This window comes from Zerene cesonia, chromosome 14, assembly GCF_012273895.1.
Source record: "Zerene cesonia ecotype Mississippi chromosome 14, Zerene_cesonia_1.1, whole genome shotgun sequence".
Taxonomy (NCBI): domain Eukaryota; kingdom Metazoa; phylum Arthropoda; class Insecta; order Lepidoptera; family Pieridae; genus Zerene; species Zerene cesonia.
Window position 1 is genome coordinate 7,007,436 of NC_052115.1, and position 18,208 is coordinate 7,025,643.

General features: G+C 33.8%; 1 protein-coding gene across 3 annotated transcripts in view; it reads right to left on the reverse strand.

The window, feature by feature from the left end:
* Positions 1–1,408: 1,408 nt before the first annotated feature.
* LOC119831963 (sodium/potassium/calcium exchanger Nckx30C) overlaps positions 1,409–18,208 on the reverse strand; it is a 67,876-nt gene continuing 51,076 nt past the window's right edge. For all 3 annotated transcript variants that reach the window (XM_038355536.1, XM_038355535.1, XM_038355534.1), the window contains 3 exons: positions 17,342–17,480; positions 14,747–14,999; positions 1,409–6,427 (listed from right to left, as the gene is read on the reverse strand). In XM_038355536.1, the coding sequence (XP_038211464.1) occupies positions 6,184–6,427; positions 14,747–14,999; positions 17,342–17,480 (636 nt within the window). In that variant the 3' untranslated portion in view covers positions 1,409–6,183. The remainder of the gene's footprint in view (positions 6,428–14,746; positions 15,000–17,341; positions 17,481–18,208) is intronic.

Here is an 18,208-nt window from a genome sequence, read left to right on the forward strand (position 1 = left end):
ACACGGTAGCTACTGTGTTGCGTTAGGTGAGTGGGGGAGCCGGAGGAGGCCTTATCCGTACCCTTCCCAGTCCTTTCCTCTATTCCCCTCATCAATCCTTCGCTAATCCCACATCTTGTAAAGTCTACAATCCATTTGCAAACATGTAAGGCGTCTGCATTAATTTTGTAAGTAATCTTTCCCTACATCAGCAAATGCTTACACAACAAAGAAAATAAAAAAAAAACAAGAAAAGGTGGATTCTTGTTTATTATTTTCATAAAATATAAACCTCCAAACTTTACAATAAACAGAGGATTTATCGTGGTGTTAAAACAGGAGTAATTCCAGTATACGAAAAAGACAGAACTATATAATTTGTGCTGAACCATCACATTCCCATACTGGATAACGCCAATTTTAAGAATTTCTCATTGAGGGAATAAATAACAATACATTGTATACTATTTTATTATTTTTATTGTAATTTTTCATAATACCGTCGACGCCCGACGTTCGACCCAATGCTCTTTGCGTACATTAAACAATTTAAAAATACTAATTCAAAACAACAGGTTCAAATTTGATGACAAACGATTACAATATTTAACAATCAATAAAATATTCAATCAGCGTAACAACCGCATTATTATGGATGAAAACTCTAGAACAATCATCTGTCTACAATTATTCGTTTGCGATTCACTTGACTTTTCATCCATAACTCTTGTCATCTTGGCATAATTTGTACTTTCAGACAATTAACTCACTATTTATTGCAATCACATCTAATACCGTTCGAACAAAGGGCTCCGTGTATACTAATCGTAATTATATGGAAATAATACCAGCTTAAGTGTAATACTGGAGCAGGACCGCGTCGAACCTAAAAAATTGAATCCATCGAGAGCCACCCACAAATTTCTGTTACAACATGTCAAAATTCTATCTTATCTACGTTTAAAATCAATAACATTTTTAGTTTTTTACTTAATTAATATCACTATACGATCTACGCTGTCATCTCGATGCCGAGACAGTTGTGGTAAGATGTAAACACGTAAACAAATCGCAGAAAGTCTAGCAAAATTACTAATATAATGGCTACGATCATTTTATCATTAAATTTGCATGATTCCCGAAGCTTTATAATGAAGGTATAGGTGAATAGACGTGAATTATGAAAGAAATATGAAGAAAATGCTCCGTATATAAAACTGTATGGATGTGTATGTACTGTATACATGGGGGATTTCTGAGGTAATTACATAGACAGAAAAATTATTAATATAGTTATAATGTTAACAAAAACATTAACATTGACTATAACATAGTTCAATTAATCAATTATGGATCAATATTAATATTATTAAAAAATGTCCTACATCAAACTTTGAAATCTAAATTATTATTTTCTACAAAAACTTCTCCTAGGGATGTTCCTTAGAAGAAGTAACACTTCTCATTCTAAAATGAGAACAAATGAAAACAGTTTCCTATCAATCATAAAAAGAATTCTGCCCATCGGTTGAAAACTCATAGAGTTCTCGAGTTATTGCTCTAAAACTCTGCGAGTTTAAAATAAAAATCAGTCGAATCGAGAACCTCCCTGATTTTTTGGAATGCCGGTTAAGAATATACTAACAGTTAGATAAAGATTTGCAAACCACTGGTATTTCCAGATTGCCTACTTAAGTTCAAACACAATCCGCTTGACTCAGTGGTGTTTAAAAGTGCACTTTCGGAATTATAGACTAATATAGTTATGTAATAGATAACCAATTGATATAAAAACCTCAGTAATCGTCTATTTAACACCTACACTGATTGTAGAATATACACACTACAGTGAACAATCTTTATGAAGTTGTATTATAAATGTCTATTACAATAAAATTGGTCAATTCTTCTTATTAATAAAGATCATGATGCGTACAATTAAACGATGTTACATGAAAAAAATCTACTCTTATCCATATTTAGATTGAAATTTCTACAAAAAGATACATATAAAATGAATAAAAACCATTTTAGACAGCAACGATCATATGATTAAATTCAATTATGACATAAGTTTGCAAGTTACGATGATAAAATGAATCGAGTACAGCCATAATAGAATGAAATATTAAAATATTAAGATTAGATGCAACCTCTACTAACTATATGCTACGTAAAATGTACCTATCCTGTAGATTTTCATAAAATTAACATTAAAAACTCGAATCGAGATGCATCAGCTCAGAGAAAAATCTACTCCTTACATTTTCTTCGACACTTTAAAGCTTTCGAGTTAAAAGGGTTACTATGATATGAACAAAGCGATTACAAACGATAACTAATTGGTGTTTGTCATTCGTGTCGCAGAAAATGGAACGATTTGTTACAATTCATTAATCGCGTCTCGTTCATAATTTTTATATAAAAATCATCACTCTAGTAACAATTCTACTTGAATATCAATATTGTACCTCAATTTCTGTAAGGTAGGTAACATTTTAAGATTAAATTTAGCTTTAAGCCTATTCTTACACTACGGAGAAGTCATAAGGTTTAATTTGTATTCGTTAAAGGTATCAAATGGCTAATATATACCGTATATTTAATTGTAAAGATTCTAGTCGTAACAAATCTGAGATACAAAGGCAACTAGCTCTGCCTGTGCTATGTAGTGTTGAACAAATGCTGAATTCGATGACGTAGCGAATAACCAACGCTCAGTACGAGAAACGCTGTGATATGATGTAGAAACCGATACTCGATCTTATAAAGTTAACTAGAAATAACGTAATGGAAGGATATTTATTTTACAGTGTCTAATCGATAGTTATAGATATAAGAGATTGATAGAATCCGCTAATATATTAAGATTGTAGCTTACAGAGCTGTGTCGTTATAAATAGGCGTACACACGTTGTAATTGGTGCTTTCCAGTATAGTAATACATAATATTAGTTAAGAATATATAGCATTCTACGTCATTCTAAGTTGTTAATATATCAACGTCTTAAGAAATCTTTATTGGAGAGAAAAAAGTTATTCGAATCTTAGAATAATCAATAGAAACAGATTGGCCACGTACAGGTCGCACGGTAGAATGTTTATTCGTGATTTTGTACATGATATCAGCGTATGACGGTACCTGATTGACCTTTTGTGGCACTGCTAGGCGAACTACAGAAGGCTATATTAATCCAACCTTATCTATAATGTGAAATACGAGCCTCGAATTCTTACATGAAGTATCCCTTAAGCACATATTCTTATCACAGAATATCATTGAATTTCATTGTCTGGTACCTACAGATATGTTATGTTACTCCCTATTCCAAAAATTATAATCGTCGTTTGATGGAATGTTATAGTATTGGCAAAATAATTTTTTTGTTATTAGAGTTTGAAAAAATCATCACACACTAGGCCACACTCATTTGATTTCAATAAAAGTTTTCGAACAGAAGATCCTCGTAGAAACGGAGCTTGCATGAAATTATCTAACCTTTTGCATTAAAAATAATAAAACAAAACAAAAAACTAATTTTCCCTACGTGCCTCGCCCACGTAGGCACAGTTATTCCCGTGTGAAGGAAATGTTTACCGCAGTAAAACTTTAAAAAGGCCTATGACACTCTCCAGCCTCCTAAATATCTCGAGATACAAAAATCCTTCCCTGAAATCGCTCCATTGTGACGTGAAAGAAAGGCAAACTAACAAACAAACACACTTTGGCATTGAGATATTAATAAGTAAATAATATTATCATATTCATATATGTATCATTATTTCTGTCAAACCAAAAACGTTATAACTTTTAATGAAATAGTAATTAATCCGTTGTAACTGCTTTCCGATGGTAAATGTTAAAACTATTTTCAAACGATTCATAAGTGCTTCTTTAAGAAGTCTAATTGAATAAATTAATGTTTGAATTTGAATTTGAAATCTTCTTTAGAAACAGTACCAAGTATATTACATTTAAATACACACCACATTTCATAAATTTTATATTTATACTGCTATTAAATTTGCCAATACTATATAACACAAAGGAAACTATGAATGTTTTGCGAGTGGATTTTTAGAACAATTGTGCGCATTCATACTTTTGAAATAATAACAATGGCGTGGCATGTATCAAACGTTATTTTGATTGTTAAAGCTAAACAATACGATTACTAACTATTCTAGACTATTTATTGCTATATCAAAGAGGCGGGTAATCATAATTATGGGATTCAACTATTGCATTTCAGTTAAACGCCTCAAGTCAGTCTACCGGGATTAAAAACAGTACTCCACTCTTATCCTTATTAGATCTACAGAAATAACCAATAAATTTACGTATTTATCTTTTAAACGCACTGTTATATAGTTGTGCGGCATGAAAAAAATTATTTCTTGCGGACATTTGAATTTTTACATGAATTCATTGAAATAAATGTCAAATTAAACGATCCGCTAACAAAATAACGATTACCTACAATAATTCGTTGAAACTTAAACTGATAAAGCATTCATATCTATTCAAAGACACAATAACTATTAACGACTTAAGGTTATAATAAAATTTGTGTAGGTAATCGATCAACAATATGAATCAAATACAGAATCACGTATTTCCAATCAGTGATAATAGTGGAATCATTCCCTGGACCAAGTTAAGGTATTCAAATGAAATTCGAAGTATTTTACAAACAGATAGTGGATGTAAAGGAATGTGTTAGTGTGAACGAATCTACGGACGGTTACAACGATGTTTACAACTTCAGTGACGATCAACCGCTGATTAGCGATAAGGAATCTCTTTTCACAGCTCACATTCTAAACGAAAGCTTCCTAACGAACTTTTAAAAAAGCTGAACGCACATTCGGATATGTCATACATCAATTCACAAATACTGTCCCAATTGATGTAATTAGACTCTGATGTTGTTTGCTTTTTCAAAAATTCCTTAGCGAAATTAGCTTTCCACTGAGAAAGTTCAATGACCCCATTCTAACGCAAACAAAAGAAAACTTGTCTCTTAAGGCAATAAGACAACCTTTTAGTAATAAACCGTGTTAAAAAATCAGGGTGAATGAACACTACGTGTATTTTAAAATGCTGAATATATATAAATATGAGGCACATTATTTCACGATATATATTTCGATATAGAAATGAATGTTGATTGTTTCGATAATTGATATTTCCCCGCCTGTATACAAGTCTATTTACACAAATTTTGTGCTACGCAATAAAAAAATCCAATTAAATGTAAACGAGCCAAATACAGATATATTATAGTGAATAAAAACTATATAACTACAAGAAAACAACCCATTACGTGCTTAGTAATTAAAATTCAGTGCATATCTATAATAAAATACATTCTCATAATATTCAACAAATTTCATTACGTATTAGTACAAAATTTTACAAAAATAAACTCAAACCAACAATTAATTTTGTAAATATCATTTTCATTTGAACTTAACTTTAAAGCTAACACATCGTAAAGCACATAAACTATTTTATATATTCTACTCTAAATTATACGGATACCCACTATTATTAAACTTTACATTAAAAACGTTCATTTTCAAATAATTCAGCAAATAATTAACGTTCTATAAAATCTATTTTAGTTCGTGAATCTCGTTGAGCATTTTAATTCAAATTTTAAATTATTTTACACTAAAAATAATATGTACATAACAATTTGACGAAAATTTGTCTTTAATATCTATTTATAAAGGCGCTTCTTGTACCATATTAAGCCTAAATCAATACATATCAATAAAACGTTTAATAACACATGTATTGTGATGTAACACCTACCTTTATTTCATGGTTCAACTATAATAAAATCAACGATATCAATATTCATTTTAGTTATAAACCGTATCGCCTTGAGTATTTCTTTTATTTCATTAAACATTGGCTTCATTTTGTATATTGGAAGAAAACAATGACACGTTATTATTTGATATTGTCAATAGTCTAAAATAACAATGAATGCGCAAACATATCTGGTAAAATATCGCAAAATACATTACTTATTACCGATCGTTATAATGATGGAGTCCGATCATGAACTATAATCCACAAAACATTGGACAAAACTCACTAATACTCCGATAAAATACAAAACATGACTTCGATTTAATCCTAACCGCCTACGTTCGTCATAAGTACGCCATTTTGTTTCTGGAACGGACCATCTATTCGCTTGGACAATGGAGGTAGCCGTATTCGAGACCCAAACTGACAGCGACGAAGACGAAGTAGAGTAGAAACATCGTGAAGCCAAGTCCTTTGTTCATCTTCCACCTGAAGCACGCGATGCTCAGGATCACGAAGATTAACATCGCGAACAGGAGCACGATGCTGCAGACCATTCCTTTGGAGTTGACCTGGACCGGTTCCCCGTTGATCAGACCATACAGGAGCCACGGTAGCGGCAACCTGAAATTTTACCGTTCTATTGTAAGTATGTAAGAGAGACTTATCAGAAAATAATAAACACTTGAATGATATTTAATATTTCTCTTATTGTTAACTTTAATACTTTTTCCTTATATGTCCGTAGTCACAAAGAACTCAGAGATACATAATTTGTGCTTCCAGTACCAGAAGTTTTTTAACTATTAATACGCGACTCGTTCAATCTTCGAGCTCTAATAGGTTTTATAAACGAATCGTTAATTAGCTCACAACAAAGATTAATCGTTATATTTGTTTAAAATTAGGGAGAACTAGCGCTTTATCACGCGAGGTCGATTCTCGTGGTATTTTGTTGACCCTACATTTGGGCCAAGGTTTGTGCGTAGATGAATATCAGAAGGCGCCGGTGGGGATCGTTAAGAGTTAGGTACACTAAGGTCATGTTATTGGCATTTCGGTTTCTGACAAAGTTTGACTATGGCATACAAAAGGACTTAAAGTATTTGGTGATTTAACACGTTCATACAACGAAGGTTCCTCACTCATAGTTACTGTGGTCTCTCCTCAATTATAGTCCAGTAAATTTGTTTTATGTGACATTGCCTGCGTTGCTTTATAATTTAACGTGAGAGTTGTAGTGGTTCTTAATTCGTAGTTTTTTTTGGCTTATGTATGGAAATAAGTTAATACATCTAATTTATGTCATCATGTCGACTTCATCATCAGCCCATATATGTTCCCACTGCTGGGACACAGGCCTCTTATGAGGGTTCAGGCCATCCAGCACGCTGGTCAAGAGCTTAATTTATGTATGGTGGACATATTCATCAAATTGGCATGAGTTCTTATGATAGGTACATATAGCTATAACGTTGCTTGATGAGGATTGATTTAACGAAATAAGTGATTATAAAATTTCCTATGTATATTTATTTCCACACTAATACCATGAACAGGAAGGTTGTTTTTTTGTATGTTTGTAACGTTTTCACGCAAAAACTACTGTAACGATTTCAAAAATTCGTTCACCATTTGAAAGCTGCAACTTCACTAAGTGACGGCTATATGACGGGTGAAACCGGGGCGAACAGCTAGATACATATTAAGGTTAAATAAAAATCTTTATTTCAAAGAGAGAGTCCCTTTTTTTCCTCTATGTAACGAAACTCGGACCGAAGAACCCAGACTGCCGTGAAAAAATAAAAACGTATTGTAACATCTATCAATAAATGAAAGCATTTCTGAACTTCTGAACTATTCACAAAACCTCAGCTTGTATATAACGAAAATAGGACACAGTTCTATTGGCAATCGTGAATAGACATTTTTTCTGCTCCACTTTTCTTGATTTATATCCAAAATACAGCTTTTACGATCGGTTCGGTTGCAATGAATACCTGTCATCAGTGCTTTATTTGACTTATGCGAATCGTATCCGATTCTTAAATGTATTAACTTCAAGGAGACGGAAATATATGTTTGCAAAGCCGTAGGTATTATATTTGATTACTCTTTTCAACTGACATGTTTTTAAAGCGAGTTTCGTTAAAATTTAAAGAGCAGTTCAATATCTTTCGTCAACAATGATTTCTTCTTAACATTAGTTGAGTACCTACCAAATTACAAATTTTGAAGAAGACAGAAGTCTGGATAATGTGTCTGAAATGTTCTGAAATATGTTTAAGTATAAACCTTGGCCTTAATGAATTAAAAATGTTGGTAGTTAATAGTAGACTTTGAAATAGCGTTCGCGGTTTCACTGTAAGCAAAAAACTAACTTTTGTACACTAAAAAGCCTTCAGACGTAATTTTAACGAAATCCGATTTACGGTGGATTAATTCGAACTTTGTAAAACTCATTATAGTATATTTAAACACTCGTAGATAGGTAAAGCAATTTGATATACAGCTTACATCCAATGAAAAATCAATTTTATCGCCACTCGCTTGAGTTGAATTTCGTTCAACCCCTCATATCTTGGTTGTATCAAGAATGTGCGAATTTCATCCTTATGTTGTCGCAATAAGGGGCACAAGTCCGAAGTGCATTATCGATCCAGATGCATCAGACGCACACAGACGAAGCACAGACAAAAATAAAAGTGCATTCGTGAGGGAGAGATTGTCTGGAAGAGTTTGTGGAAAATTGTTCGTTTTTTCAATAATTTGAAAGTTGCTTGTTGATTTTAAATTTCAAATATGAAATTATATAGGTTTTTTACTGAATATTTTATGGGATTTGAAATTCGAATGGTTCATTTACAGCGCATTTACAGCTACATATACGTGTTTTTTAAGAATTAAATGCGCTTTTTTCGTATTTATTTAATAATATGTGCTTTTTCATAATAACATATTATTCATTCACATGTCTTATTGACCAACTTCTTTAACAACTGGACAATGGTTCACTACGTCAATTTTTATATAATTGCTTGGTTTTTCTGACGAATAACTAATAAGCAAAATATTTTTTCTTCATTGAATACTTTAACGTTATTTTTATAAAAGCTAAGGAAGCGTTTGTGTTATGAAAATTGTATCACAAACGTTAAACTATTCATGCTGGCATCAAAGGAACGTAGAAGTTATGAGATTTTTTTTATTATTGAAACAATTTTTAAATGAAGATTTCTCTTTTTTCATTTATTGTAGCTTTTACCGTTCAATTCGTACAGCTTCCAGAAAATCATGTTGTAAAGTTTTTAATTACTTCGTTTCCCGGCATCGTTTAGGTTTAGTTTCAATTTAGACTCCCTTCTTCCTTCACAAAGTCCTACGTCCCTTTCCGGGCAAGCAATTTCCCTTTCAAATTACAAAAACATCAGCTTGGTAATTGCGTACGTCGTGATTGACAAACACCCATGTAGATTGTAGCCTTTGATATTAATGACTTTACGCCGAATTTACAATTTCATTTAGCGTCTGGTTTAGTCAGATACAAACCCGTATATTTCATAATAATATGAATTATGAATACGAGTTTCACATTATTTTAGATAAAATATCATCAATAAAGTCTTATTATAGCGGTATAACAAATATAACCCACTTGGGGTTACATCGTTTTTATCCGTGTAAAGTCGGGGCGATCCGCTAGTTGAATATAAAAGGGAAATTGCTTACTGCCCGGAAATGTACGGCCGTTAATAGAAAAAGGGACAAGGAATGCGATAAAATGGTAAAATGATCGATATTTTTTTTATAGTTTAGAAAAGGAACAGGTTTAGTGTTCACAATTTAACGCTTCGCTTAGTTTACAGTAATACATACAAGCGATATTAAACTTTATAACATTGCGGGAAATAGCACAATTGCATCTGAATCGCGTATTTTATTTTCACTGTAATATATTGTGATATTCCGTCACGGGATTTTGTTCTGTATTCTCATTGGGGTAAGACCCATTTTAGTTATGAGTGAATGTGGTTTGAAACGAAACACGTGTGGCAGGATTTATGTGGTAGTTTATCTGGGAACAGCAGGTCACTAGTAATGGTTTTAATGTATTGGCGTGGTTTCGTGTATTTTGTGGCAAATAGAGAGTAATACACTACTGAATTAGGTATATGTTCAGGGGTCTACATGACGTAACGCGTGTTTTATAATGCCTTAAAATATGTGATCCGCTTCAGTTAAAAAACCAACAGAAAAACTGTCTGTTACGCTACAGAATAAGCATTATTAGATAGTGTGTTGAAAACGTTACGCTACAAGCTAGATTCGAAAGAAAAATATGCAAAAATACCTCTAAATATTTCTTGAAACGATTTTGAATAATGTCACGTATAACTAAGTACTTATTACAGCATGATTTTTTGTCAAATTATTCTTCAAGCAACATAGCAATTAAAATGTGATTTATTTTTCAGTATAATAAATAGACTTAACATCGAGTATTCTAATTTGAGTGCAAAATACGTACGCATGTGTGCGTGCGGCCCTGCGTACGTACAGAGCCGGCCGACCGTCACGTAGACATTATCTGTGATCTAACTAAACAGAGGCCGTTTTATGAACGTAAAATATTTATTATACATACAATAATATAACATATTTGTATGTATATACAATACATATTTTACGTGACATAATTAACATATTACGTAACATTAGCCACAGATACAAGTAAAGTCATCAAGTGTCAACTATTATATTGTGTGGCACAAAAATCATACAATATTCATAATTATAACACTAGATGGCGCTAGGTTACGCAATTATTTCAAATAACTAATTAATAATGAGAAAAGGCTCCAAATAAATTCGATATAATGCAAAGTGGGCCAACACTTTTTGTTAATTGTTTATTTATTGTAATAAATGTAATAATTTTCATATTCTGACGCAATTGAAACTGTAAACATCTTCCAATAACGGATCCAGTAGTTTTTTTAGACCCCACCTCTTCCGATTTAATTTTATTTTTGTTTTCATTTTTGTTTATTATTAACATTCTTCCCATATTGATAGTAAAATTTATGAAAATCCCTTCTTAGCGGATACTCGGATACTCATGTCATGTCAGCATGCCAACCTAAGTATGCTTAGAATATACATAATATGCATAACATAGTACTGAGAGTATATTCAGTATCAGCATTGCACCCGTGCGGAACCGAGTCGTATCGCTAGTGATCTTATGAAACAAGACGAAGCCCGCACCGTTAACCTAATTCGTCCCCAAAAGCGCGATCAATACAAAAATAAGCATCGCGGCCACATCCTTAAACGTCTACCTCATAATAAATTCAAAAAACGATGAGACAAACACACTCAAATTAGCCCACTTTCGAAGTTAAGTCCATCACACAATGTTTTTAAAACAATGCTTAGCCTTGAACCGCATCTCGACAGACTTGCTCGTCTGTCTCCTTGACATTTCGCAGTCAGTCGATGTTCACGTGTAGATTAGAAAAACTCTTTTCTAGTCACTTTTGAAGACTCTCCGACGTTCCGATTGACGCAGTTTTGTATTTTATATGGATGGTTCATAAGTATAGCACTTATAGATCTGTGAGATTCGTGGAATAACTGTTTTATTCGTTTTTTGACGGCCGGCTTTTAGTATTATTTTGTTGCGCAATGATAATGCGATTTTTATGATAACATACACGAAACGGTATGATGTTTTCCGTTTACGCTGGTAATGTTCCGTTAACTCAGTAATTCACAATCAATAAGATATAACAAAAAAATAAATCTGATCAATTCAAATGAAGAAAGGAATAAACATTATTTATTATCTATGGTAGAATACATATTCATATAAACATAATTTCTATGGTAGAAATAGCATACCCCCGTAACGTTGCAGTCTTTTAATTATACTAGTTAAAAGTTATCGTTCATAGTTTAAAAAACTTATTTCATGTGGTCTTTTATGGCGCTTTTAATAGCTTCCAACAAATATATATCAAAACTACGAACGAATTTAAAAAGAAAAGACAATTACACTCAGCATATTTTATATAACCTTTGGCACGCTTCCAGAAACGTTGCATTTAAGGTTTCAAGATCAGAGTCCCGTTGTTTTGAAATTATGTCTTCATTTAACGTCGGAGTGACCATTGCTAATATTTATTTCGAGACGAGAAAGTTAACTCGCTGTAACCATTGTGGTGGAGATTATTTTTACTCTGCATTTTTAGAATAGTCTGTGGTTGTGCGCTATTTTTTGCGAGAATTCCCGCCAAGAATGAATCTGTAGGACTTTAACTTAATTTTAAGATAATGTATTTTATATTGTCGTAGTTATTTTGAAAAATTCTTGAGAAACTTTCTTATAACTTTCTGAGAATTATATGACTTGTTCAAAATTACATTTTACGGTGTTAATCCACCGTAATAGACGACATATATTTTCCTCTATGGACATTTTACATATTCTATTCTATGAAAACCATCAGAGTATGAAGTGAGTTATGTTCCTGCATAGAAGTATTACAGTCTGATGAGGGGGACCTTAGCCCTCTTATTGTTCATAGGGAATGGAAAATATGCACTATCAAGAACATACATAATGATTAGCAGCAGGTGAGCATTTCATTAACCAGCACCCGTAGCCCCTTTTTTAATGTGGTAAGACGGAATATAGTGGAGTTTTAGTCGGTAGGAATCCGACATAATCCACGGCTCTTTCCCCGGGGGCCGTGGGTATCTATGCAAAATTTAACCACTCAAAAAAGTGTGTATTTTATGGAGCAGTGGGTTGAATGAAAAAATATATCCTAATATAATATGATCATCTTCTGACCTACTTTTGCCGCTTGTGCACGATTGGCCTGGGTTCACCCGGCACGAATAAAAATATATAATATACAATATATTTTTAAATAGGTCGAATTAATAGTTTTTACTTAAATTCTATGAAACAAACGATATGTAAAATTTTTGTATTATTTTCAAATTTTACTATAAAATGTATTCGACTAGCGGTCCGGCCCGCCTACGCCATATCCAACAGTGAAAGAATTAAAATTGTTCCAGTAGTTCCCGATATAAACACATCCAAACAAATAAACACACTTTCCAGTTTTAGTATTGAAGTATTTTAAAATTAATATACATTGCTTTAAATTTACTTCAAGCGGAATGCCTCAATGTTCTATAGGCTTCTAGAAATAAAGAACTTTTTCATCAGTTAAAACGAAGATAGCAATTAGCAGCTCAACCAAGCTTTTATTATAAATTATTGTATAGAATATTAAAGTATACTGATTGCTGTAGGTACTAATTGCGAAACGAATAAAGAATTACAAATGCGAAGCTGCATTGCATTTGTCTATTTATATTGTTATGATTTGTGTTGACTTTAATTAATTGTGTGTTTTGTTTTATTATTGCCAATGGAGTTATGTTATTTTAGTAACGTTCGACGATGTTTATTCAATTACCCATTTGAGAAACGGTTTAAATAGGGTTCCGAGCCAATAAGTTAAAGAGAAATTCTAAAAATTATTTTTTATATATGTTATTGAAGTCAAATGTTGTGTTTCGCATGATGGTAAATGATCACTACCGCCCATGAACAGTCGCAGAGGTAGTGCCTAAGCGAATGAGTTGCCTGCTTTTTAAGGAATGGATTAACGACTGGAAAGAAGTAATGGATGGGGAAGGGTGAGGAGAAGGTATCGAATCTCCGGTAAGTGAACTAACCGTTGCTGTTTTATTTTTTATTGTATGTTATTTAACTATCACAGTTCAGGAGATTTAGCCTGGTGACAAACGGATGTATAGACAGACGTACAGCGAAGTTTTGATAAAAGGGTCCCTTTCGACCTTTAAAAAAATTAATATATGTTCATCTGTCAGCCTAAATTTTAAAAACTGCCACGAGAAAAGTAGTTTTCGTAAGAAAGCGTAAGTATAGTCATGAACACATTATACCTTTATAGAAAAATCTATTTCATCGTATTAGCCATTAACGGTGTTTGCATGGACATACAAAACGTCTCAGCCTCAGCCCGTAATTAGGTCGCTATATCAGGCATTGCAATTGTATCTTGCTAAATTTAAGCCTGGGAAATCAGTATCGGAAAGTCATTAATACAAACGTTCCTATACTATCTAGAACGCTGCAATTTACGTTAGGGCTTTACGCAGATGGAGCTGTAAGGCGACTAGTTATGTAAATTAAATCTTAGTAATGGTATAACTGAACAATCTGGGATAAGTAACTTGAAGTATCTAATTGATATGTTTACAATACCTTTTTTTGTGGGGAAATCTTACGTAGATACCCACGTCTCCCGGGGAAAGGAGCCCTGGGTTATGTCGGATTCCTACCGACTAAAAACCCACTCTGTTGCGTCGAGCCACTTTAAGTAAGGGGTCACGGGAGCTGTTACAATATCTAGCGTGTGAACGCTTGTAGGGTAATGATGAACGAATAAAATATGAAACAGATGGTCCGATTTCGTTGAGGCTATCGTACGACAATAGTTGATTCATCACGAAGATTTAATTTACAAATTATAAAACCTGTTTATCTGTTACCATATTACCAAAAAAAAAAATGTTTTGACGTCACCATGTAGCCGACAGGGGCCATCCATAAATTACGTCAAACGAATTTCAGGTTCTTTTGATCCCTCTCCCTTTCTGTCACTGGTTGTCACATTTTAAGAACCCCGCCCCCATTATGTGTCGTGACAGTTTTAAAATACATTTTTTTTTTTATAAAAAATCCAAAAGAAAAACGTATAAAAACGTAAATGTAAACGTGTGACGTAATTTACGGATGACCCTTAACAGACTGTCTAGGCCTACATCAAAATAAAAAGAGTGTTACTTGTTTTATACATATAATTATCTGTTCATACACATAGAAATACTCACCCGACAGTAACATCGAATATATTGCTGCCAACGGAGCTCGACACTGCCATATCTCCGAAGCCTTTCCTCGCGACTATCACCGAGGTGATGAGATCAGGCACGGATGTCCCCGCGGCTAGCAGCGTGAGCCCCATGACCTCTGGGGGTATGTACGCGGTCGCCCCAGCAACGTTCGCCCACCACACCATGAGGTAGGAAAAGAACGCTATCCATACTATCGATCCTATAAATGTTATGGGGAACAACTTCTTCCCTGGAATAAAAACAATGTAATAATAAGTAATAAATTGAATAAGGAACAAACTGATGTTGCATTTTGCGAGTGTGGGAGACCAGCTTCGGCACCAATTGGATCAGCTCGCTCTGGGGAAGATACCTAACACCCACAAAAGATCGGCGTAAAATAGTAGCATGTTACTGTGTTTCCTTTGGTGAGTGGGGAAACCTAAGACCCGTATTCTTTTGCTCACTGTTATCAGTCCATTCATTTATTCCTGTCGGCAATCCTTTCCTTATCTCTTACCCCCTAAAAGCGGGCAACTCTTTGCAAATGTTCATCAGCGTAGTGATCGCTAACCATCAGACGTACCACCAACTCAGTTGCACGCTATTATCAATAAATTCTGTTTGGGAGATTTTATATAGTTCTTTCATTATGATAATAATGATTTGATAGAAATATATTACTACGTGAGTTGAAAACGGTACACTCATATATGAGACACACTATATAATATACGGCGTAGGCACATAAAACTACGTGATTTGTAATGCTTGTTTGTAAACTAACAAATAATATGAGAATAAGGTATCCGAAATGTTTTTCAGTTATATAAAGTTATTAATAACCGGGAATTCTACATCTGATTCTTTAAACAAAACAAATTTGATACCAAATAGCCAAGTATTTTTACGCAACACTAAGGCAATCATAATGCAGTAAATTCAATTGATCCCGCGTAATGGAAGCTTGTCAGTATCAAATCGGCTCTGAATGCTCTGCTGCTAATTGCATTAAACTCCTGACTGATCGGATCTCAGACATTATATACGCTATCTGTCTCAGAAACGGTGTTATGTATCAATGCTGAATGGCCTTGATCGAGCGGTAATGCTTGGGGGATTAAGTAAGAATGCATTTGCATCGATTTGGAATTCTGCATGGCTTGTATTGTAATACAAGTCTGGTTTAGGATGGCATTATATGAACGTTTCATGAGATAACTTGGGTAAGGTAGTATACGATGGAGAGATAAGGCACCCTTTATAGAAATCTTAAAAGTTTTGAAAGGATTATGAATTTTTTCTCTAAATATTGTATTCCATCTGAAATAAGCAAGGCTTTATAAAGAGTAGATAAACCATATACTTCTTGCATATAGTCTCAAGGTGTGGGTTGGATCGCTTGTTAAATGTCGTATCGTTGCCAAATTGCGTTGGCCTAATCTTATAACTCTCTCATTATAGATACATCTCGTTGCCCCGATATTCTAAAAACCGAGCAAGATTAGGCACATGAAACCGAAAGAAGAAGAAATTCGATTGCTGAGGCGGGAACACGGATGACCGAGAGGCTAGGCGTTTCTACGGTTTGGAAAAAAGGAGCGGATTCGAATCCCGCCTCGTGATCATATTTTTTTTCTCTATTTGTTAAAATATTTCTCATTAATAAAGCATTTCTCATTGATAAAGCATTTCAATAGTATGAGAACTAAAAATTAATCAAGCAAGCTTACTTTATTGTGGATAATACTGGCGACATTCGTTATTTATTCACTATTAGGGGGCGAGGGACATCGTTAGACGATAGATTTCTTGGACTAGCTACAAATTATCTTTAATAGCAAATGTTCGAATCGAATCCCTCATGGGTTTTTACCCCCGACGTATAAACGACGGGATGTTATAAGTTTGACGTGTATGTGTGTGCGTGTTTTCTACCTGGGTCATCGTATCTCCCAGATTAATGATTCGTCTTTGATTGTGTTTTTGGTTTGAAAGATATAGGTATAACACGTTTCAAACCTTTAAATTGGGAATGTCCTTAGCTATTTTTTTATGAAAATCGCTTAAAGAATGCCCTTAAATATTCTATGGCACATTAAAGAATCTTTCATACTCAATACAAACAATATTCTTACATAAATCTCCTTCAATATAGCTATCAAATGATTGGGCTTGTCTAGGAGAATACCATACATGGGCATCCATTTCTTTGTCGGCCATCTTGGATTTGAAATTAGTCAATAGCATTATACTAGTCTAGGTAAGGTATTTTGCTCGCTGTTTTTGATAAATTTAATTTATTTGTATAATTATAATTAAGAACGTTATAAGTATCGCACAGCAATCACACTTCACACTAATATTATAAATGTAAAAGTTTGTCTGTTTGGATGTTTGTCCGACAATCACTCTGAAACTACTGAAAAGATTTTTATGAACTTTGGTATACAGGCAACGTATGAGCTGACTTGGGTGATAGGATACTTTTTATCTCGATTAAATGTTCCCTTGGGATAACTAAATCATTTGTGAATGACCTAACTCCGCAGACGAAGTCGCGGGCGAAAGCTAGTCTTTCATAAATCTTACCTCTCGGAGTCCTTGTATCCGGGAGGGTGATCCATAAAGGGAAGACAATTGGCGCGACTAACAGGTACGTTATTCGCTTGCGAAAACCAGAGGGCCATGACATATCCAATGGTGTCGTGTCGTCCTCTAAGTCTCCTATCTGTGGAAATATTAATTAATTCAACATCGCTAAAAGCGTATCTTTATTTCGTAATCACAAGTTCAAACTCATATTATTTATTAAACAAGGCTTTTACAATCGCTTTTGAATCGCCATAATACGGAAAGAAACAATTATTTTAGTTAGTTAGTCGAGTATGTTATACGTCTAGAGGTTTTGTCCCGATATTTATGACGAAAATGTGATCAAATATGGATTGAACGCGCTTTTATTAACTTCACCTGTACGTTTGCATGTTCTCTCTCTATTCTCCTCTTCTCTTCTCTTCACTGATGGACGTAGGCCTCTCCTCTGGCACGCCATTTAGCCCGATCAAAAGTTTCTTGCCCCCAATATTTGCCTGCTACCTTTCGTATGTCATCACTGCACCGAGTCTCAGGGCTTATTTATTTAACTCTATCGGCCGAATTTAATTCCAACTTTGCACACTTATCAAGGATCGGTGACCACATAATAGTTTCATGGGCTTATCTTATTATCCTGATTAGGATCGCCGGGATTAAATAAACTCCTTACGTATAAGAGCCAATGGGGCAATGTAGTTGTTAGCTTCGTGTAAGAACAAATGAAATATTTTACTTTTTTCTATCGTCAAATCGTAGTGAGGAATTTTTTTGAAATTATCATATTTAATCGGATATGTTTAAGTTTAATTCATGGTACAGTTTAAAGCATTTAAAGATCGAAATGTTTCCAAGCTCAACATA